At 54.7% G+C, this 23,284-nt stretch overlaps 1 protein-coding gene across 2 annotated transcripts; it reads left to right on the forward strand.

The window, feature by feature from the left end:
* Positions 1-3: 3 nt before the first annotated feature.
* Positions 4-21,023, forward strand: MPP2 (MAGUK p55 scaffold protein 2; the record flags this gene model as incomplete). 2 transcript variants are annotated; one of them, XM_082679129.1, is made up of 12 exons in its annotated part: positions 4-423; positions 5,214-5,332; positions 15,582-15,734; positions 15,844-15,993; positions 16,345-16,572; positions 17,355-17,486; positions 17,581-17,686; positions 17,768-17,836; positions 18,056-18,217; positions 18,837-19,039; positions 19,368-19,496; positions 20,772-21,023. In XM_082679129.1, the coding sequence occupies 12 exons, from the start codon at positions 252-254 to the stop codon at positions 20,946-20,948; spliced, it is 1,800 nt and encodes a 599-aa protein (XP_082535255.1). In that variant the 3' UTR covers positions 20,949-21,023. The 2 variants fall into 2 exon arrangements, with proteins under 2 accessions (XP_082535255.1, XP_082535256.1); XM_082679130.1 differs by lacking the exon at positions 4-423 and adding an exon at positions 3,572-3,653.
* Between the last annotated feature and the right edge of the window lie 2,261 nt (positions 21,024-23,284).

Raw genomic sequence — 23,284 nt, forward strand, 5'->3', positions numbered from 1 at the left:
GACTCAAACTGGACTTTTTCCCACCCTTTCTCTCTCTCTCAAAAAAAAAAAAAAGACAGATGGTAGGCAGAAACAATTTTTTTTGAGTCATAAAACCTGGGTTTTCATTGTAGCTCTCTTTATTAGCTTTGTGACCTTGGGCAAATCAACTAACCTCTCTGATCCTCTGTCTCCTCCTCCTTGGAGAAATGGGCATGTAATATCTGCTCTTCCTGCCTCCCAGGACTGTGGGATCATTTAGTGTCAGGGCAATGCCCTCTCCCCTACCTCGCTGGGTGATCCTGAAGGCGAGGCCCTTCCTGATTCCTTCCCTTGCTTTGCCCTCGTGCCTTCTCAACCTCCTGTCTCCCCTCCTCCAGGAGAGCCATTTCAGAGCCCTTGCTGATTTCACCATGCCAGTTGCCGCCACCAACTCTGAGTCTGGTAAGAAGGGAGTGGGGATGTCAGTGTATATCAGTGGTTCAGAGGGTGGGGAGCAGCAATCAGGCACTCCCACATCTCCCCTGGAAGAACAAACTACCCCTGCCGCAGCTGCTCCACCCAGCTGCTCAGCCATCTCTTTGGCAACTTCTATCACCCTGCTGCACCCGCCCCAGGGTGGGGCTGGAGACACAGCACAGCTCACCTCCAGGGAGGCCAGGAGAATGCATGCTCTGGAGAAGTCCACGGTGCAGTGCCCACCAGATGGGTAGAGTGGACTGTCACGTGCTAAGATGGGAGTGTGTGTGTGCTGGGGCACAGGAAGCTGTGCGTGGAGAATGCCAGGTCAGGAAGCCTTGACTTAGTTCTATAGGACGTTTTAGGGCAAGGGTGTGGGTCACCCAGACAAGCTAGGAAGCCTCAGGAACAAGCTGCTTAAATTCTTGGAGGCTGCGTCTCTTCTGTAAAGAGGTGTAAAGGCTATGACAGAGAAAGCACGTTACTATTAAGAATATTCAGTTATTATGCTGTGCTGCTGAGTTGTTAACCTGTGGCCCTGAGCCAGTCACCTCCCTTTTAGGACCTAGGTTTCCCCATCTGGAAGATGAAGTGATGGGAGAAGAGCAGTGTTTTTAACTTGTATTGGTCCTGAATCCCATTGAGAATCTGATGAAAGCTGAGGGTCCTCATCATAGACAAAGTCTTCTATGCACAGAATCTGCATTCTACTCCAGGGCTTCAGGGATGCCCCCTTAAGTGCATTCAGAGACCCACCAGGTGAAGGGCCCTGTGCTAGAGGCTTTCTAAGGGCCCTGACAATTGTAAACTGCTCTTGTATTGCTCTGATTTCTCTGAATTTTCCCTTGCCTGCATGCCTCCTACCCATGTAGCCCCTTCCCTCCCTCTAGGCTCTGCTGCTGCCTCTGCAAGATGTTTCAGGCCCCCCAGTTTGGTTAGATTGAGTCGCCTGTTCCTCTCCTCTGACAAACTGAACTAGGAAAGTGAAGGCTGCTGTGAGTGGGCCAGAGCCTAATCTGTGACACCCTTGTCCCCCAGGAAGGGCCTGTTCTCCATGCAGTGGCGGGACTGTACCAATGTCCCCCAGCTTCTGCAGTCTTGGAGGGCTCAGTGCCTCCCCCTGCTGCTCCAGCCTCCCTGGGCCCCTGTGTAAGCTGCTTAGGGGTTAATTAAGCCCATCCCTGAGCCTGTGATTAAAGGCCTCCCAATCTGGGACTGTTCAGTAAACCCATTAATAGTGCCTGGGAGGGGTGTAGAGGGAGGGGAAGGCCCAGCAATTTAGTTTCCCTGCTGCAGGCCTCTTGATAAGCCCTGGTGGGGTGGGGGACAGGGCGGGGAGTGGAGCCCGGTGGGGGGGTGAGGGCCTACTTCCTCTGAGGACTCCTGGGGCACCTGCTGCCTTGGGTGTTGTGCCATGGGCTGCTTTGCCTTTCCATATGCAAAGGAAGAAGGATAGGAGCAAGCTGCTTAACCTCTTGGGGCCTGTGTTTCCTCCTCTGTAAAGAGGTGATGGGAGACTCAAAGCATAGGAGTCTTGTCTTTCCCTCAGGTGGCCCTCTGTGCCTGCCCTGGGGCTGGACTTGGCTCCTGGCCTCGAAAATATAATGGTGGGTTCTGCCCCTCCTCATTTGGTGGTCATTACACTTCCCATGGGCCTGATAGACAGCTGCGCCCCTGCCTCTAAGATCAGGTTCACCCTCCCCGTCCCCTCTGCCTTCCCCCAGAGGTCCTTGCCTTGGGCTCTGCAGAGAGTGAAGCTAGCAGGGTCTTTCTACCCTTACCTACGTGTCAATATGGCCACTATCATTGTGGAGAGAGGGAGATGGTGTGGGTGTATTCCTCTAGCAGAGGGACCCCAACTCTATTTCTAGTAAGGTGGAGGAGTCCTTTTCCTGAGGGTTGGAGATACATGGGTGTTGGCATGGGCTGAGAGTTTAGACAGCTTACTGCTGGGCTCCAGTCCATCAGCTCTGCCCTCTCTTCCCCCTTCAGCTGGTTCCCTCCTTTCTTTGAATCAAGGCTAGGATGTGGGGCTTTCAGTTGGAGCTGTCCCTTTAAATCTCTGGGTTAGTGTCCTAGTGTGTAATCCTGCTTGCTGCCATGGCAACCATGGGTGTGCTGTGACCTGGTGTCACTCCTCAGGGAATGGCAGTCTGGTGGCAGCAGCAGCGCCTAGTGGTGGCTTCATGGGTACAGGGTCTCAGAGGAATGAATGGTGGCTCTGGGCTGGGGTAACTTTCAAATCCCCATCCACCCCCTCCCCCCCGGACCCCCTGGTCTCTGCAGCGTGAATGCTTCCTCACCTTTTCCCTTCCCCAACCCCAAGATGCCTGACTTGCCCACGGGCATCACCCCCTTAAGCAAGGGGGAGCGCAACTGGGAGATGGGGAGGGAGAAGCTGCTGCTGAGATGTGGGGTCAGAGGGCTTGGGGCGCCCTTCCCTGCCCACAGTGGTGTCACCCCTTTCCCTCCTTCTCCCCCTCACCGCTTCATGGCTAGCAGCTGGGGGAGGCATTTGGGGCTTGAGGTATTTGTCCCATGCCACAGTGGTGCCGCAGCCTCCTGGCGGAGGACCGAGAGTCGTTCTTGGTGGCTTCCTTAGATCCGGAGGGGGTCATTGTAAAGGAAACTGGGCTTGGAGAGGGGACTGAGAGGTGAGGTCGGAAGGCTCAAGAGGAGGTGGCATGGGGTGTAATAGAGGAGGGACTTGCAGGAGGCGGGGCGGGAACAAGATGGGGCCAAGTCCCCACCCACCTTGGGTTTCTCACGGCTGGGCTGGGAGGGGAGGGTCTCTGAGCACCGCTCCCGTCCTGAAGGGGCTGCACGCTTAACCCCTTCGCCCTGCAAACCTTCTCTTAGCCGCCTCCTTCCCTTTTAGTGGTAGGTACTAAAACTGGGGGATCCTGCCACCCGTGGGACAAGGACCCTCCCACCGCCCCTTCCCCGCCTCTCTGCTACAATCGGGGCTTTGGCCAATCAGCAAGGCGGTCAGCCAGCTGAGCCTTGCTATTGGCTGACCCTGCAGCGGGCGCTCTCTGAGTCCCGCCTCCTCCACCGCTGCCAGCCTCTGACCGGGAAGGCGGCGGCGGCGTGGAGGCTACTCCGGGAACCCTGGGCCGGGTCGGGGGCAGCCATGGCCGGCAGCCCGGGCTGCGGGGCCTCTTTGGAGGGTATATCCCTGGGCTCCTCTGAGGAAGCCGAGCTCCGGAGGGAAGGTAGGGAAAGGCGGGGTGGGGAGGCTGGGGGCTGGTCCTGCGGGCTTTGGGGCATCTGGAGAGAGTCCCTAGGAGCGGGCTGTCTGGGAGCCTAAGGGTCTGGGGGCGCGGCCCTCCGGGAGCGCTGGCCTGGGCTGAGGGCACCAACCACCCTGGCTCAGTCCTCCCGATGGCTGGCAGGCTGGGGAATCTCTGTGTGAGGATGACTGGAGAGGGAGGGTCCCAGGATATCCTGGCAGAGCGGGAAGGGTCCCTGCCCTGGCCTCTTTCTGAGCCCACTAAGGGCCTTGCAGGTGTCTGACCAATGCCAAGCCCAGGCCTGAGCAGAAGGGGTCTGGAGGGCAGGTGTGGGTGTCTTTTCTGGAGAAGGTGGGAAGGATGAGGGGGAAGAGGTTGGGAGGTCAAAAGTCCCTGGACAGTAGCTGCTAGCTCCAGTCTCAAAGCCTCCTGCGTCCCACCCCCATTCCGTCCTGGAGGAGGGGGGCACTGCCGGGAGCCGTGAGAGTTGCCAGGGACTGTACCCACCACCCCTCCTCCTCCCCGGTTTGGGTGCTGTTATGCAGACGTAGGCGTGCGTAGCAGGGTGGCACAATAATGATACCCCCTGCCCATCTCTGCCCCCAGCTGGGCACACTCTGCTTCTCCCTTCCTTCCCCCAGAACCTGCCACAGCCAGGAGCTCCCACCTCTGCTGGTGAGGGAAGACAGCCCCCACCTCAGACCTCAGCAGTGGCCCAGCTTCAGGTGTTCTCATGCCCTTGCTTATGTCCCATCCCAGGCTGAGGGTTTGCTGATCCCTGGGATGACTTGGTCTGCCCTCTGCCCTTGGGTGTCCACAACCATCCCAAGTCCCAGGGTGCCTGTTTCCCCAGCTCCTACCAGTGTTCTGGGCCTCAGCCCTGGCTTCCTATGACCTGTATTAAGTTCTGGGTCATTGTCTTTCAGAGCTGAAGGGCCTGTAGATACCAACCAGTTTAATCCACCCATTTTACAGGAGGGAAAGACTGAGGCCTGTGAGGGACAGTGACTAGTGCAAAATCACTCTGAATTAGTGGCGCAGCTGGTACTGGATACTGGGTAGGCCCTGACCTCCTGCATGGCTGCCTGCTTGACTTGCACTCAGGGACGTGCTCCAAGCACCGTTTCTCATCCCTGAGCCTGCCACGTGCAGGTGGCTGAGTCCTGTGGCTTCAGCCCATCCAGAGGTTGAATGATGTGGTTCTCTGGTTTAGGGCAGAACCTGGAACCTGACACCTGCTTTCTTTTCTCCCCTCCCCCCACCTCAGAGTCCACTTCCTGGTGCCTGGAGCCTTCCACCTGCCCAGGCTAACGTTACCTAGGGCCTAGAGAACGGGCCAAGGAAATTGCCCCTCCCTTCTTAGGGCCCCTGCCCCAGGCATTCAAGGAGTCCCAGGAGTGCTGGGCAGGGAAGTATGTGCTGCCGGGGAGGCGCTGTCTTCTGTGGGATGTGGGGTAAGAAGGGCAGGGTTTCTATGGTGTGTTTGGGTCCCCTGTGCTCAGCTGGTACTTGTGTGTCTCACTGCCTGCTCCTTCCCTCCAGCCATGCAGCAAGTCCTGGACAACCTGGGATCCCTCCCCAATGCCACAGGGGCAGCCGAACTGGACCTGATCTTCCTTCGAGGCATTATGGAAAGTCCTATAGTGAGATCCCTGGCCAAGGTAGAGTGCTCCAGGGAGGCTGACACAAGGGCACTGTGCCTGGGGAGGCATAGGGTGTGGGGGGATGTCAGCCACAGGGGTGCTGGGAATGGGGCACGTGGCACCGGAGACCCCCAGAGGGGGGTAAGCATGGACATCCATGCCCAGGTGATGAATCTGAGACACTGCAGGCAGGGAGGCTGCCCCCACGCCTGACTGGTGAGTGTGTAGATGTGCCCACATGGATGGGTGTTTGGTGACTGCCAACTTGTAGAGGGTATGATTGGTTAGGGGTGAGCATGCCTGTGCTTTGGAATCTCCAGAGTTCATCCTGCTTGGCTTTCTGCCTTTGGGCATTTTGTGCGGACATCTATCTAAGGTCACCTGCCACATACCAGGTGGGGGAGAGACTCACTAAAACAGAAAGTTATAAAACACTTTGGTAACAGCAGTGATAGAGGCAGATGCGCTAGGCATTTGGGGAGTGTAAGGGACAGATGCCTGAACCAGCCCAGGGCGGGTAGGGAAGACTTCCTGGAGGAAGGGCCATTTGTGCTGAGTCTTGAAGTATGAGAAGGAGGGGCAGGGCATTCCATGCCATGGAATGTTGCTTGAACAGAAACAGAGGTGAGAAAGAGCCAGAAGTGTACAGGAGCTGCAAGTGTCAGCGTGAGGCCGGAGCTTTAGGTGTGAGACAGGGAGTGTGAGCTGTGGAGACGTTGGCGGCTGGTGCAGGGCCCTGGGGGCTATGCCTGGGGCTCGGGCATCGTCCTGTGATGTCCTGTGAGCAACTTGGAGCCTTTTGTGGGTTTTAAGCATGGGTGTGATGACGGCACACAGGTGTTTTAGGAGCATCGCTCTGGCAGCCACAAGGAGGATGGTTGGAGGGTCATGGCTGGAGTTGGAGAGACCAGCGTCAGGGATGGCCCTGAACTAGACCTGTGGTAACAGGGCTTGAGGGAGGGGAGGATGAAAGAAATATTTAGGAAGTAAATTGTCAGTCCTTGATATTTGGGTGTGGAAGGTGAGGGGTGCGGGTAACCACGCACCTGGGCTTCTGCACAGGGCAAGTGTAAGGCTGGTGCTGCCTTCACGTGAGATAAGAAGCAAGGACAGACTGGGGAGGGGGCGATCCTTCGCTGCGGAGGGTGAGGAGGACTCCCAAGGCTGGGAGTCGCAGGGAATCACGCTAATGGCTCAGATTTCTCAGGGGAGGCGGGCAGTCTTCAGCTGGCCATCAGGGGTCAGGGGTTGAGTGGAGCAGGGCGGAGGGGGGGATTTGGAAGTGAAGGTTCAACTAATTAATAACTGAAGGGGAGAGAGGGAACTCACCAAAGCTGGGGAGCGGGATCGACAGGGCTCCAGACTGTCAATCCCAGGGTGGGGGTGACTCAGGCCAGAGACACAGAGGGTGGCTTTGGTCCAGGGCTTGTGCTGGATGGGGGCTGTGGGAGGCTGAGATGCAGGGAGAGGTGAGAATGGTCCAGAGCATCACCTCTGGGGCCGAGGTTGGGAGGGGAGGAGAGAGTGGCCAGGAGCAGACAGGGGGGCAGGGAGAAAACAGAGGTGAAGGCCTGGGGGCTCTCCAGATTTGGGGATAGAGCGTATAGCTGGAAGAAATGAAGGCCGAGGTCAGAGAGAGGGTTGGGAAGTGAAAGATTTCCAAGGAGGACAGTTCTGGGGGTGACATGACAATCTAGGATGTGGCTGCAGTGGACGGGAAGGTCATCGATGTTAAAGAAGTCTAGGAATTGGGTCTTCCCTGGTGGTCCAGTGGCTAAGACTCTGTGCTCCCAATGCAGGGGGCCTGGGTTCGATCCCTAGTCAGGGAACTAGATCCTGCATGCCGCAACTAAGAGCCTCCAGGCCGTAACTAAAGATCCAGCATGCCGCAACTAAGACCCGGAACAGCCAAATAAATATTTTTTTAAAAAAGAGACATCTAGGAATGGAGGGCTCGTGGGATGGGGTGTCTACACAGGTGTTGTGGCGGGGGGAGACTAGAGGCAGTCCCAGGGTCTCCAGTGAATGGTGGTGAGCGTAACCAGGAAGTTGGCAATGACAGTGATGGCGGGGAGGGGGAGGGCGGTACAGTCAGGTGATGGGTCTTCCACAGGGTGAGGGTGGGGACTCTGTCACAGGACAGCTGTGGTCGGCCCTGACATGGGGCGTGGAAGGGAACTAGGCCCCCTTGCTACAGGGGATGCTGTGTCCCGGGGACACAGCCCGGTATGTTATCATCTGTGGAATGGCTGAAGACCAAGGGCAGTCGTTAACGATGGAAGATGAGAGGTGTGAGAGGGTCGCTAGTGGGAGGTTCTGGGGAAGAGAAAACTGAGCAGATTGTAGGGGACTGGAGAAAGGCAACTGCTTCTCATTCGGTGGTCAAGGATTGGATTCATGTGTTAAAAATCAAAACAAGGAATTATGCATGTTTCATACAGAGAGATTACGAGCTCTTTGAGGACAGGGATGTCTGCTTGATTTGCTACTGTATCCCCAGAGCCTGGAACAGTGCCTGGCACATAGTAGGTGCTCACTGAATATTTATTGAATGAGTGAATACAAGAGAGTGTGTAGAAAAAGCACATAACAGACCTCTGAGTACCCACCTCCAGGATGTGAATGCCGGCCATGTTTGCTTTAGTTCCTGCTCTTTCTTTTTAAGAAATAAAAGCGTGATCCAGTGAATGCCTCTCCCCTTTTCCTCATTTCCACTGCTTCCCCTGCCCACAGGTGACCCCTGGCTTGAGTCGATGATGCTGTTCCCCTGAATGTGTGCCTGTCTTGCCTATACACATATTTAGATATAAACAACGTGCCCCTGTTATATGTGGTTTTAAGCTTTGCGTAATGGAATGATAACGTAAGCAGCTGTGGTTTTTGAGATTTCTAGTTCATATAAGTAATATAGTTATTGACATGCGTAGAGATATAGATTCATCTGAACTGTTGTGTGGTATTCCAATAGGTGAATAGAGCCCAGTGTATTCATTTACTGGTTCCCCTGCTGAGAGACAGGCACACTGTCGCTGACTTGCCTCTGTAAAGCACAGAGCTGCCGTGAACATCCTCATATCCATCTGCTTCTGCACGTGGGTGAGAGTTTCTCTAGGGTGGACACTTGGTAGTGGAGTTGCTGAGTGTGCACATTTGAACCTCAACATCTGTAACCTTCCAAAGCTGACTTCACGGTTGGATTTATTAAACCACATCATCTCTGAGTCACTCTAGCTATTGCTTCTATAGCGGAACAGCCAGTGAAATAAGGAGGGGCTCTCGGGATGCAGAACCTCTGGGTTAGAAGATCCTGTAGCCAGCACCCTGCAAGGTGTGACCCTCCCACCCCCACCCCTATAGCATTCCTCTCTGATGGCCTTGTGGAACCCATTTGACAGCTCTCCAAAGATGGGATTGCTGGCCGGATGGCTCTGTCCTTCACTTAGTCACTGTCATCCATCCTCTATTCAACAAATATCTATGGCGTGCTCACCAAGTCCCAGGCACAGAGCTAGGGCTATGGCAATGAACTGTCAGAAAGTTTATTCTTCTCCTGAGGGAGCCCGAGTCTGTCATTTTCTCACTGAGCCCTGCAATGTCCCAGTCCTGGGACCCCTGCCTGATTGAGAAATTACCAATGTGCTGTGTCAGACCGTAAGTAAACTCCCTTCTCCAGAAGTGTCCTTGGGGTAAGCCGGCCAGAATTTCCTCCCAAGAAATTCCTAGAATGGTTCCAGTTGTGCATTAACACAACAGAAGGTAGTGTGGACATGTCTTCAATGCTGAGACCCCCGTAAGAGGCTCAGGGGCTAAGGCAACCCAGTGACTTCTCTCCATCTAGCTGTGAAACAAACAGGAAGTGAATCTCCATAAAGGCCCATCTGAGCTCAGTAGAAATCTTTCCGATCCCTTCATGCGCGACCCTTTACAATGCAACTTTGCCAGTCTTCCCATCAAAAGGGAGAGTTTCTACTCTTCAGTCTGGGCTTGACTGCGTGACTCGCTTTGGACAACAGAACCTACTTCTTACTCTTTCTCACCTATTTTAATGATTATGTACGCACAGATCAATTTCAAACCTATTAGACAAAGTACTTTGATCAAAGGTCCAGCTGCAAAAGCTTGGTGGCCCAGAAACCCACAGGAGCGGAGTCCAGTTGGAACCCCATGTGGTAGCTAGTCACCTCCTTCCCTTACCCTGATGACTCTCCTCTCCAGGGATGTGGCAGATGATGTGGGAGGGGCTACACTGGGTAGATCTGGGACCAGGGAGGAGCAGGTCCCTGAGGGGACAAACCCAGGGAGTTACAGGTTCTGAAGGAAGTCAAATTTGGCAGGCAGATCACATATCCAGAGGGTTGGCTACAGACAGCAGGTGGCAGCCCTGGCAGGTGGGTGACATCTGGGAGCTCTGACATGGACCCAGTAACAGGTGTTCCAACAACGGACAAGGCCACGGCGAGAAATCAAAGGCAGATGACAGTCAGAAATTTAGGTAAACTGTTACCAGTGGGGACATCTGCCAGCTGGGAGGCCTGTGAACTAATCCACATGAGATGAAGAAGAAAAAGCACAGAGTTTGGAGTCAGAAGATTCGCTGGCTAGCTGTGTGACTTTAGTAGGTCTGAGAACCTTTCTGAGCTTCAGTCATTTCTTCTGAGAAACAGGGATAACGATGCTTACCTCTCAGAGTTGTGGTCGGGATAGGGGGAGGTCATGGATGTGGAAGCATTTTTAAACCATAAAGAGTTGTTATAATGCAGTCTTGGCCATTGGACTCGAGTTCATAGGGAAGACTCCAGTCCTGTGGCAAGGGGGAGGTGAGAGAGCTGGCAAAGCAAGGCAGGGTCTTACAAGAATGAGGGGCCGGGAGGGTCACTAAGATGGAGACTCTGACCAGGGGACATGACAAACAGAGGCTACAGTGGTGGGGAGCCCAGTGCATCAGTTAGCTTTCGCTGTGTAACAAACCACCCCACAGCACTATGGCTTAAAACAACTTTGATTTATGTCTCATGATTTTGTGGATTGGTTGGGTGGTTTTTCTGGTCTGAGCTTGCTCAGTTGGGATGGGGTAGTCTAGGATAGCCTCAGTCACATGTCTGGTGTCTCAGCTGGGAAGACTGCAATGTTTCGGATGGTGTGGTCTCTCATCCTCTAGGAGGGTGGCCCAGGCTGCTTCACATGGTGGTCTCAGCAGCAGTGGAAGACCAGCCCCCAATCCCAGGCACTTTCCAAGCCTCTGTTTTGCATCACATTTGCTATTGCCCCATTGTCCAAAGCAGGTCACACGGCCAAATCCAGGTTGAAGAGTCCCTTTCCTTTCTGGCTCACCACACTCTGGACTTTCAGATTTTGAACTACTTAATTATGAGCCTGGGCTTCAAATGAGAATTCTGTCTCCTGATCAGAGAGGTTGGAGTGGGAAGGCAGAGGGAAAAAGATTTTCAAAGAAAAGCTGTGTGGCATTTCTGCATCTGCAGTTTACATCCGGCTCTGGATCGGGAGCTGAAAGATCTGGGTTTAAGGGCCGGCTCTACCATTAGCCAAGTGTGAACCTGGCCCAAGTTTCTGGTCTATAAGGAGCTTAAGCCCCTGCTGTGCTGAGGGTGATTTTTCAGAGCCGAATTAAGCAAATGGTTACCACAGAAATTCAAAACCACTCTCCTGGCTGTGGGGCCTTGTGCCTCCAATACTGTAGTGTGTGTTGTACAAGAGCACGCTTTCTAAAAACAGGCGCCCAGATAGTGACATCACAGCTGTGGGGACGCTCAGGAAACTTCGACAGGAGTCCCTGCTGTACACCCATGAGCTGTGAAAAGGAATTCATTTTACCCATTAGAGCCTCGGATACTTTATTGGGAAAATGGCCTTGATACTATTAATCTCACAGGGTCATTGTGACATTTAAGTGGAATGTCTGTCAAGTGTGTTATTTTACCATCAAACATGTATATACCCCCTGGCCCAGCAATTCTGCTCCTGGGAGAAACTCACATGTGCACCAGGAGACATAGACTGGAACGGTCATAGTAGTACTGTTTGGAATGGCAAAAACCTGAAATGACCCAGATGCCTTTCAAGGAGAGAGGAGATGAATCAGATACGGCATAGTCACACGATGGACTATAATACAGCCATTAAAATGAATGAACTAGGACTTCCCTGGCGGTCCAGTGGTTAAGACTGCACGCTTCCACTGCAGGGGGCGCAGGTTCAATCCCTGGTCAGGGAACTAAGATCCCGCATACTGTGTGGCATGGTCAAAAAAAAAAAAAAAAGAATGAACTAATGTGATATGGGAAAAAAGAATGAATCTTAGCAAAATAACATTAAATGAAAATTAATATTAAGTGAATATGTATTCACCTAATATGAAAAATAAGAGTAAATCTTTGCAAAAAAAATAGTAAGTGAAACAATTTTTCACTTAATACTAAGTGAAAAAAAAATCAGGCCTCCAGGAATCATATATAGCACAATTCCCTTTTTTTAAAGGTTAAAATAACTAAAAACAGTATTTATTTTAGGAATATACTGAATACATATAGATACAATAAAACTATGTAAAATGAGAAGCCAGGGCGTGATGAACACAGGGAATCAAGGTGGTGGTTTCTGAGCAGGAGAGGTGGGTGGATGGGTGTGCGGGGCATGTGATTAGATGTAGGATATGGTCAAGGTCCTCCTTTATGATTTAAGTGGTGGCTACTTAGATCCTTGTTGTATTATTACAAAAGTACCTAATTTAATACCAACCAACTAAAAGGAGGCCGTTCACAAGCCAATGATGAGAAAACGTCATGAGCCAAAGATATGATTAATCCAATTCTGAGTTCCCAAAGTCCCTGAAAAGTATGTTGCAAATCGTGACACATGTTGGGTGTTCTCAGTATTGGTCAATCAGCTGTTTGGGTCAGCCTGCTGCTAGTGTTTCTTTTGTATTTGAATGATTAAATGTTTAAAGTTTCCTCTGGCCCATGAAGGTTGAGCTTGGAGAGCTGTGATCGTCCATCTGTGGGTAAGACATCCGGGGGGGCCACAGGCGGAGGAATGGATCGGCCTAGGGGGAGGGGTCATTAAGTCAAAGGTGGGAGGTAAAAGGCGTGGGAGACACACTGGCTTCCTGCTTGGTTAAGTGAGGGCTTCCGGGGAAACTTGTCCTCTTCATCCATGGAGCAGAAGATGCTAAAGCTAAAATGGGCAACCTCGATGCTTCTCATGTAACCTGGGCCAGAGCTAGCTCCCGTCAACCCGAAGGAGCCTGGCCAGGGTCACCATGGTGAGACGGTTGCAAGCCTGAGTGCCTCTCTTTATTCTTGAAACATTTCCTGGGGCCTTGGGCTCTCAGCATTGTCTAGACACTGGTAACGGAGTCAAGCTCTGTGGGCTGTGCTGAACTTAATGAGTGAAGATCACACAGGGTTTGGTGGAACCTTCTGGGGCATGTCTCTGCCCTCTGGCTTCTGAGGATCATCAAGGCATAACGGGGCTCCGAGTACTACTCCTTTGCCCCTTCAATTGTCTGTCTCCCCAGCAGGGAACCCTCTGCCCAGCCAGACTGTAGGAGTCAGGCTGAAATGCTGCTCCCCCAGCAGAGGATGATTTAGCGACAGTGGGGCCAGTATGCCTCCCTGTGTGGGATGCTGTTTCCCTGGCCCGTTTGGGGAAGAGAAGACAGGAAAGGAGTGAGCCTTTATTGAGCACCTGCTGTGTGCCAGGCACTGTGTCCATCTCACCAAATCCTCAGAGTATCCTTATGAGATGTTATTAAAATCTCCCCATCTCATGGGCTTGAACAACTTTCTATTATGGAAATTTTCAAAAATGTTTCTTGAACCCCCATCATCCATTATCCTACTTCAACATTTAACAACTCATGAACAATCTTGTTTTATGCATACCTCCACCTTCTCCTCCTCTCTCTCCTGAATTATTTTGAAGGAAATCTCAGACATAATTTTATCTGTATTTCAATTTGTATAGATAAAAGATAAAGATTTTTTTTTTTTTTTTGCGGGCCTCTCACTGTTGTGGCCTCTCCCGTTGCGGAGCACAGGCTCTGGACGCGCAGGCTCAGCGGCCATGGCTCATGGGCCCAGCGGCTTCGTGGCATATGGGATCTTCCCGGACCGGGGCACGAGCCCGTGTCCCCTGCATCAGCAGGCGGACTCTCGACCACTGCGCCACCAGGGAAGCCCAAAGACAAAGATTCTTAAAAAAAAACCACACTATCATTATCACACATAGAAAATTAAGGAATAATTTTCTTATGGATTTTTATTAAATGGTATTGGGATATCTGGATAGTCATTTGGAAAGATATCAAAGTAAGTCCATACCTTATACTGTACATGAAAATAAACTTCCAAGAAGATCAGAGATTGAGAAAACAAACCATACACATTCTAGAAGGAAACATGGATCTGTGTGTAAGGAATCCCTTTTAAAAAAACTATGCCTCAAAATTCAGATGCATAAAATGTTAGTAAATTTAACTACATTAAATATATATTTTTTGCATTGACAAAAAAACATAAGCTGAGTCAAACGACAAATGACAAACTGGGGGTAAATATTTGCAAGACGTATTACAGATAAAGGGCTTATTTTCCTAATATAGAGAATGTTTAAAAAAGTGAGAAAAAGAAAGAAACAAGATCTGATGGAAAAATTGGCAGAAGACATGAACAGACAGTTCACAGAAAAAGATATACAGATGGCCTTTAAACATATGAAGAGCTGCTCAGTTTCACTCATAATAAGCAAAATGCAAATCAAACCCCACTGAGAGATGGTTTCTTATCCATGTGATTGGCAGACATTCAAAGGTTTGATCACACACTCTGGTGGCAAGGCTTCAGGAAATTTTCTCAGCTAATGCTGGTGGGATGGCAAAGTGGCACAAGCCCCACGGAGGGGAGTTTGTCAATATCTAACAAAACCACATGTGTATTTACTGCTTGACCTGAAAAAAAAAAAAAAAAAAAAAAAGGCCCTGAAAGACTAAGAGTGATTGGAGTCTGTTCTAGAGTAAAGGAGAATAAAAAGATGTGACAACCAAATTTAACACGTGATCTTGGTTAGATTGTAGATCAGAAAAATAAAGCTATAAAGAATGTTTCTGAGACAATAGTGAACATGGGCATGGACTGTCTTCTAGATAATACTATATTGTGTGTCAGTGCTGAATTTCTTGCGCGTGATGATGGCACTGTAGTTTATATAGCAGATCTCCTGTTTGTTCTTAGGAGATTCATGCCGAAGTACTTTGAGGCGAAGTACTTTTTTGGGGGGGGGTATGTGGGCCTCTCACTGTTGTGGCCTCTCCCGTTGCGGAGCACAGGCTCCGGACGCGCAGGCCCAGCGGCCATGGCTCACGGGCCCAGCCGCTCCACGGCATGTGGGATCTTCCCGGACCGGGGCACGAACCCTTGTCCCCTGAATCGGCAGGCGGACTTTCAACCACCGCGCCACCAGGGAAGCCCGGCGAAGTACTTTTTGTCTGCAACTATCTTTCAGATGATTCAGAGGGAAAAAGAAGTCTGCATGTATATCCCTGAAATGGGACTCCTTTCTTCCCACTTAACGTAACATAACTCTCCCCGCTGGGCTCGTCACTGGCAAAGGCTTCCTTTTCCCTTTTCAGAGCACCTTGTCATGGAGCCCATGCTCATTGTCATGGAGCCCAGAGTCAGTAGAGCAACAAGGAGGTGCAGGACCTTCTCCTGGTACCATGTACTGATATCTTGTCCCGTTCTTCACTGGGAGCACTGGGCTCAAGGCTTGGAGACCCAAGTTAGAGTCCCTGTGACCTTGGGCAAGCTACTCCACTTCCCCGGCTTCCTTAATCTGGGCTACAGGGTGTCCAAGACCCCACCCAGCCATGATGTCGGTTGGAAGAAGCTGTCCTTGAACTCAGATGCTTATAGGGTTCTGGAGGCTGGGGAGTTTGATGATGTTAATGGTCCTCTGTGGCAAGAGATGGAAATGAAATTTTATCCTTTGGATTCTCTCTTCCCTAAACTGAGTCCCAGTCACTGTCTTGGGGGAGAAAGGAGAAAGCAAGGCACCTGTGCGCACGTGTGAGTGTGCTTGTGTCTGAGTGAGTGAGGCTCTGAGACTGATACCAGGAGCAGTGCTGTGGATGGGGTCTAAAGTCAGCATTTGGGGGTGGGAAGATGCCTGGGAGCTGGTGGGGGGGCACTGTTTGGTACCCCAGGGCTCTTGGGGAAGCGTCAAGTTTCACCTGTCCCGCCCCCGCCCCCAGGCCCACGAGCGGCTGGAGGAGACGAAGCTGGAGGCCGTGCGGGACAACAACCTAGAGCTGGTGCGGGAGATCCTGCGGGACCTGGCGCGGCTGGCCGAGCGGAGCAGCGCGGCGGCGGAGCTGGTCCGCATCCTCCAGGAGCCCCACTTCCAGGTTTGGTCCTCTCCCGGGCTGCTGGGGGGCTGGCGCCGGCAGGAAGTTAGAACTGGGGTGGGAAGGGACCTCTGCCCCATGGTCCCTCCTCTTCCCCCCGCCTCCCCAGTCCCTCCTGGAGACGCACGACTCTGTGGCCTCAAAGACCTATGAGACACCGCCCCCCAGCCCTGGCCTGGACCCCACGTTCAGCAACCAGCCCGTGCCTCCTGACGCAGTGCGCATGGTGGGCGTCCGCAAGACGGCTGGAGAGCATCTGGTGAGGGCGCTGGGCGGCGCCAGCGGTGGAATCTCGGGAGGGGGGGGTTGAGAGTGACCGGCGGGGATCAAGTCTGGTCAGGAGAGGGCTGAAGATGAAGACGGGATCAGCTCTGCCCAGGGTCGGGCGCCAGCACACCCAGGAGACCGCAGACATTGTGACTCTCTCCATTCTGCCCACTCTCAGTCCACTGGTGCCCCTGTAGGTAGAGAATTTGGGCAGAAGATGGCAGAGAAGGTCGCTGTGAGGGCGGGGGTAGAAGGGTAGAATGGAGGGGCTCTTAAGAGACCCATTTGAAGATTCTGACTTGGAGCAGTTGGCGCCTCATCATACCCGCCCTCCGTCCCCCAGGGCGTGACATTCCGCGTGGAGGGTGGCGAGTTGGTGATCGCACGCATTCTGCACGGGGGCATGGTGGCTCAGCAAGGCCTACTGCACGTGGGCGACATCATCAAGGAGGTGAACGGGCAGCCGGTGGGCAGCGACCCCCGCGCACTGCAGGAGCTCCTGCGCAACGCCAGCGGCAGCGTTATCCTCAAGATCCTGCCCAGCTACCAGGAGCCCCATCTGCCCCGCCAGGTGGGCCCCTCCTCCAAGCCCCTCGCCCAGCACAAGGCCCAGGGGGTGGCTGAGCTTCCCGGCGGCCAGGGTCATGGGCCTCCTGATGGGAGCCCCTCCTCGCCAGCCAGTGTAGTCAAAGCAAGAGGCATCTGGCGAATGCGGCCACGCGTTCGCCCTAGTCTCGGGCACTCATGCACACGTGTAAGGGATGTGCGCGCATCTAAAGCCTGGAGTACCTGAGTGTACAAATGAATTCCTGCATCGTGCGCAGCCCTCCGTGTGCCTGCGTGTAGGCACGGGTGCCCAGAATTGGGTTATCACGTGTTCTATACAGATGCCTTCAGGTTGGTGGATTGTGGAGGTCTCGCTGCTCTGCTCACCTCTCCTATTGGCTGTCTAGCCTTTTGCCAGAGCCCTCTCCTCCGAGGGAGGGTGTGGGGGATGGAGGGATCTTGCATCAGGTGCCAGGATCGTGTTCCTTACCAGGTGATCCCACCTTCCTGATGGGTAGGGCCAGGGCCCCAGGCCTGAGCAGATCCCCATCCTTCTGGGTCCTTTTGTTCTGGATGCAAAGGGAGGCTGGTACCAGGGAGGTGGACCAGGCAGGCCTGTGGCATCATGCCTTTAGATGGGCAGTGCCAGGGTCTCTTTCATCTTTGTGAGGGGAGGGGGCAGGAGGTGAACTGTGTGACACTCCCATCCCCCCACCCTCGGGGTAGGGGTGGCAACAGGAATGGGCATCGCCCCCTCCAGCCTTCCCCTGCTTCTTCCCTTGACCCTTTGCCAAATCCCTGGCCCAGGTATTTGTGAAATGCCACTTTGACTATGACCCAGCCAGAGACAGCCTTATCCCCTGCAAGGAAGCCGGCCTGCGCTTCAATGCTGGGGACCTGCTTCAGATTGTAAACCAGGACGACGCCAACTGGTGGCAGGTGAGCCCTGGGCACCCATGCTGTCTCTCCAGGTATGGTGTCGGCGGGCAGTGAGGGCTTACTCGGGCACGTCTTTGTCCCACGGTCATTTCAGGCGTGCCACGTAGAAGGGGGCAGCGCTGGGCTCATCCCCAGTCAGCTCCTAGAGGAGAAGCGGAAAGCCTTTGTCAAGCGGGACCTGGAGCTGACACCCACCTCAGGTACAGTCCTGCTCCCAGACCTCTAATCTGGGACCTGATATGGCCCTGCCTGGCCTCACTTGCTCATCTCCTTATGGCCAGGGACCCTGTGCGGCAGCATTTCAGGAAAGAAAAAGAAGCGAATGATGTATTTGACCACCAAGAATGCAGGTGGGTGTTGGGGGCCCCCTTCCCCCATCCTCCTTCAGTGCTCCCTCCGTCCCCCACCAATGACTTGTGCATCTCCTGGTTCTGATGCTGCCAGTCCTGTCCCTCAGCCCTGCCCTGTCTTTCCCTCCTGCCCTCGGCCCCAGCCCTCTTATCCTTGGCCTCCCTGAGAGCCCAGCCCCACGCCCTTCACCTGATGAGCAGTGACATCTCCCTGTCCAGAGTTTGACCGCCATGAGTTGCTCATTTATGAGGAGGTGGCCCGCATGCCCCCCTTCCGCCGGAAAACCCTGGTGCTCATCGGGGCTCAGGGTGTGGGCCGGCGCAGCCTGAAGAACAGACTCATCATGTGGGATCCGGATCGCTATGGCACCACAGTGCCCTGTGAGTGGGGGCTGGGTCCTGCCGGGTGGGAGGCAGGGAGCAGGGGCTGCCCTGGGGGCCAAGGCTGGGCCCACTGAATGGGCATCTGTGTAGGCCCCAGGTTAAGTGATACCTTTGGGTGTGAGGTGTGTGGTGCGCGCCCTCTGTGGGTGGATATGGGAACTGCAGGCTGGGGAGGGCGAGGAACCATTGGCCACGTGGGTGGTGCTAGCCTTACCTTTCCTTCTCTCATGTTTCACTTGCTAAAAGCCCAGCTGGGAACCCATGTGAAACAGGGCTATGAGCTGTGTGTGGCCTTGTGGAAAAGAGGGCTTCTGGTGACAGAACCAGAGGCAGGAACCTGAGTGCTGACCCCAGGTCTGCTTGGCCTTGCTGTGTGGCTTTGGGCTGCATATTGCCCTCTCTGGGCTTCAGCCTCCATCTGTAAGCACTGGGTTATAACAATGATTTCTGAAGGTCCCCTCAGTGTGGACGTCTCGAGTCTGTGGGTGCCAATGGTGAGGGCGAGGGCAAGGTGTGCGGGAAGGCAGCAGGGCTGCTTGGTGCAGGTAGAGCACGAGCACGTGTGTCTGAGGTGATGTGGCCTGCCTGTGCCCATTCGGCCCCTCCTTCCCCCTAGACACGTCCCGGAGGCCCAAGGACTCAGAACGGGAAGGCCAGGGTTACAGCTTTGTGTCCCGTGCGGAGATGGAGGCTGACATCCGTGCTGGGCGATACCTGGAACATGGTGAATACGAGGGCAACCTGTATGGCACACGTATCGACTCCATCCGGGGCGTGGTCGCTGCCGGCCGGGTGTGTGTGCTGGATGTCAACCCCCAGGTACTGCCTGGCCTGCTCCTTCCCAGCCTGCTCAATACCTCTCTGGGTACTCTGCTTGCCCCCCAGTATTACCCCATATATTTCCAAGTACCCCCCTATAACCCCTCAACTACTGCTAGGGACCCAGCCCACCTAGAACCTCTTTCTCAGCCTCCTGGACCCCCAGTCACCCCATCCCTAGCCACCTGCCAGCTATTTTGCCATTCATCCCCAGGACTCATGTCCCAGAGCCCCAGGTCCACATTCTCATCTATTCCCAGTTACCGGTTCTCACCCCCATCACCCCAGATGTACATGGGGATAAACTCCTGACCCTCCTCTTCTGCAGGCAGTGAAGGTCCTTAGAACAGCTGAGTTTGTCCCTTATGTGGTGTTCATTGAGGCCCCTGACTTTGAGACCCTGCGAGCCATGAACCGGACGGCGCTGGAGAGTGGGGTGTCCACCAAGCAGCTCACGGTGAGGGCCTCTGAGGTGTGGTGGTGGGGGTCTAATGGCTGACTGGGGTGGTGTGGGGGGCCAGCCAGAGCCGAGGAAGAGAAGAAGGTGGTGTTGGGAAGGGGAGAGGCGCCCACCTGAGGTACCACTGAGGTTAGACTCGCGAATGCCACTTTATAGGTGTGGGAATGGAGGTCTGAGCGAGGAAGTGAAGTGTAGAGTCAGGGACACAGCTGGCCCGGGGCACGGGAGCTTCTGCCAAGCCCCCTGCTCGGTCCATTCTGTGGGAACAGGGCTCCAGGGGAGCCCAGAGGGCCGGTGGGCGATTTGTGGGCAGAGGTGGGCTGTTTACAGCTGGGGGTAAGGCTGAAGGGAGGGAGGAGGCCAGAGGCTGGAAGGCTGCCTGGAGGGACCAGTTAGCATCAGGGAGGAGGCAGTGCAGGGAGGAGAGGCTTCAAGGCAGGTGTTGCAGGACTTCAGGGCACCCTTCTCCCGCCAGGGACCCCTTGGAACAGCCTTCCCCAGCAGGTGTAGGGTTTGCAGAGCTCTGAACTCAGGGGTCCCTCTGCTGGCCACTTATGGTACTGCAGCTCTCAGGCCCCGGTCAGGGGCTCAGACCCAGGAGAAAGGTCCGGGCTGGGCTCCCCACTGCTGCAGCCGGCTCTGGCCACAAACAGAGCCTACTGGAGCCCCCGGGACACAGCTGGGTCAGTCCTAGAGCTCCTGCCTCGGCTTCAGTAAGTCAGTATTCAAGTTCCCTTCCCACCCTTGCCGGTCCAGCTTGGGCTGTGTCTGGAGAGGGGTTGCCTCGGGCCCTTGTGGGCAGCCCTAGGACCAGGCGTGGCAATTGCCTTCAGGCTGTCTAGGTACGGGGGCCTAGTCAGACTGAAGGGGGCGCTGGCTTTGGAGTCAGGCAGACCCCGTTCAGCCATTGGCTGGCTGTGTGGCCTCTTTGTACGTCAGTTTTCTCTGTTGTAGATGAGAATAATTAGTCCCGCTTGCAGAGCTGTAGCGAAGATTACGCTGGTCGCCAAGTGTTTAGTGCAGTGCTTGGCGCTTCCTAAAGGTTATTTCCTTCCTCCCTTCCCACCACCCATCTGTCTGTCCATGGTCACAGGAGAGCTGCCTTGGGGCATGCAGGGAGGGGCTGCTGCCTCCCCAGCCAGGGGGTCTGTGCCTGCCATGGTTGGTACTTTGGGCTTTGGGGAGGGGGCTAGACGGGGCAGGCTGTGGGACCCCTGACGCTGGGGGTGCCAGGCGGATACTGATGGGCGGGAGGTCCCCTTGTGCTGGCAGGAGGCGGACCTGAGACGGACAGTGGAGGAGAGCAGCCGTATCCAGAGGGGCTACGGGCATTACTTCGACCTCAGTCTGGTCAATAGGAACCTGGAGAGGACCTTCCGTGAACTCCAGGCCGCCCTGGAGAAGCTGCGCACGGAGCCCCAGTGGGTGCCCGTCAGCTGGGTGTACTGAGCCTGTTCTCCTGGACCTCGGCCCTCTGGGTTGGGACCCAGAACCCTGAATCCGTCCCCTTCCCAACCGTGAGCCCCAGCCATGATCCTCAGCTCCCGTTCCCGGCGCTCTGGCTCTCCCTGGGTCATGGCCCTAAGTCTGGCTTCAGCGCAGGAGGCGTGCACTGCCAGGGAGGTGGGTGTTCGTGGGGCACGTCTGTGCCCAGGTGCTACCCACTCCCGACGTTCATTGGCCACCAGATGTCCCTCGCTGAGGGCCGAGCCGTGCCCCGGAGTGTCGGAGTCGCCTCCATAATGCTCAGTCCAGAGAAGAGAAAAGCTGCTTTGGGACCAGGTGGTCAGTAGGTACGCTGCCCCCACCCCTCTCGCCAGTCAGTTTTTCTCCTCTGGACTGGCCACCCTGACCCCACTCCTGGGCTGCTCCTACTTCTCGCCCCTGCAGCCTAGGGGCAGGCCTTAGGCTGGTTCCCTGTGGCCAGGGGGCTACGTGGCCCCCTGGCAGCTAGGCAAGCCCAGGTGCGGTGCCAGCCTGGTACCATCCCGAAGGCTGGAGGAGCCGAAGCACCAGCCAGTTGCTGCACCAGGGAGCAGCGCAGTTCTCTGCCCCCTCGGAACGGGGCTGGCTCCCGTCCTTCCCTCACGCACAGCTTTTCACTGCCGAAGTCTCTCCACAGACTTCTCCGATGTGCCCCTGACAGGCCAGCTCTGCTCCCCGCAGGGCAAGGGCGGCAGGGGCTGCGGGCTCAGCCCAGGCAGGGGTGGGCTGGAGGCCGAGCCCTGTGACGAGGAGCCTGACGGGAAGCTCCCAGCCCTCCGTGGCCCGTGGTGGGGACGTGTCTGGGCTCCCTGTCCGTGGTCAGTGTCCATTTTGGTCTCTGTGGCCGGGTCCAGGTGCCCACTCACATGAAGGCGGCCTGGGGGCTGGGGAAAGGGGAGGGCTGGGCCACGGGACATGGCCTTGGAGGATGTTTGCACCCCAGCAGACTTCCCGCACACCTCCACGGGGCGTCACCCACCCTGGAGTCGCCACAGCTTATGGTTCCTCAGGCTGCAGTGCTTGGTCTGTGCTCTGCCACTGGCGTGTGTGTCAGGCTGAGTTTTTGGAGAGGGGAAGCAAAGCGTTGAGCTTTGGAGGTCACTCTTTGGGGCCCCGTTTCCGGGCTCCCCATCAGCCCCCCATTTCTTATGAGACCCTTATCCCAGATTCCAGAGGCTCGGCCTTCCCCAGATGTCTCCCTCCACTCTCCTGTTGTCCCCCGACCCTAAATGCCACCCTCCAGTCCTTGAGGAGGGCAGCTGTGTAAAATAGGAGAATCCCTTTTTTAAAAAGTCTGCTGTCCTTGCCTTCCCCAGACGTCCCTGTGGCCCCTCCTGGGGTGAACCTGTCCTTGTAGGGGACCCCCCATGACCCCACCCCCAGCCTTTGTGCTCCCCAGTTCTTCTGTCTAATCAGTCTTCACTGCAGTGTCAGCCACGCTGGCCCCTGAACCACTGTGTGCCCATTTCCTAGGGAAGGGGAGGGAGAAGAAACAGAATATTTATTACAAAGTCAGAAGTATATTTATTATATTAGGGATCTCATTTGCATTTGCCTAGGATATGCAAATGAGATGTAAAGGTCAAGTCCGCTTCCATCTCATTTGCATAGCTCTGCCTCCACTATGCAGTCAGCTTTATGTTCCTCTTTTCCCTTTAGTCAGTGTTCTTTTAATTTATCCTCAATTCAGCTCTCTCTTGCTTCACCCTCACCCTCAACCCAAGGGGACTGGGAGTGGGAGGAGAATGGGGTGTTCTCGCGCTGGCCCAGGGCCATGGGGTTCTTTGTTCATACCCACGTCACCCAGGAGACTTGGGAATAGAGACAGCTACCCCCTCCCCCTTGGTTAGCCTCCAAAGCACTCTGATTAGAAGACCGTTCTCTGATGGGAGGTGTGGCTGGGCACCTTGCTGAAGGATTGGCACATGGCCCTTGAGGGTGAAGCTCCAGTTACTGTCTGGCACCTTCACTTCTGGTGATGCCTGTGGGTTGGGCCCCTCCCTTCCCGTCTCTATTCCTCTCTGAACAGCATTCTACCTCCCCTGCCTTAGCTGTACTCCGGGGACCCGTACTGGGTTGGAATGGATGTGTGTGCCCACCGCGTTAGCCCTCAGGCTCCAGCCTCCCTCTTCCCACTGTGGACGCTTGTATTGAGGAACCTCAGGATTATGGGAGCCTGCCGCCCCGTCCACACTCAGTCCCAGCCCAGCTGTGCTTCTCCTGTCCCCTCTCTCAGCCATCCAGTTCTGGAGCTTTCTCTCTGATTGGCTTTCTTTTCCTTTGATTAAATGTGAAAGCAA

Source organism: Grampus griseus (assembly GCF_964374135.1).
Source record: "Grampus griseus genome assembly, chromosome: 20".
NCBI classification, from domain to species: domain Eukaryota; kingdom Metazoa; phylum Chordata; class Mammalia; order Artiodactyla; family Delphinidae; genus Grampus; species Grampus griseus.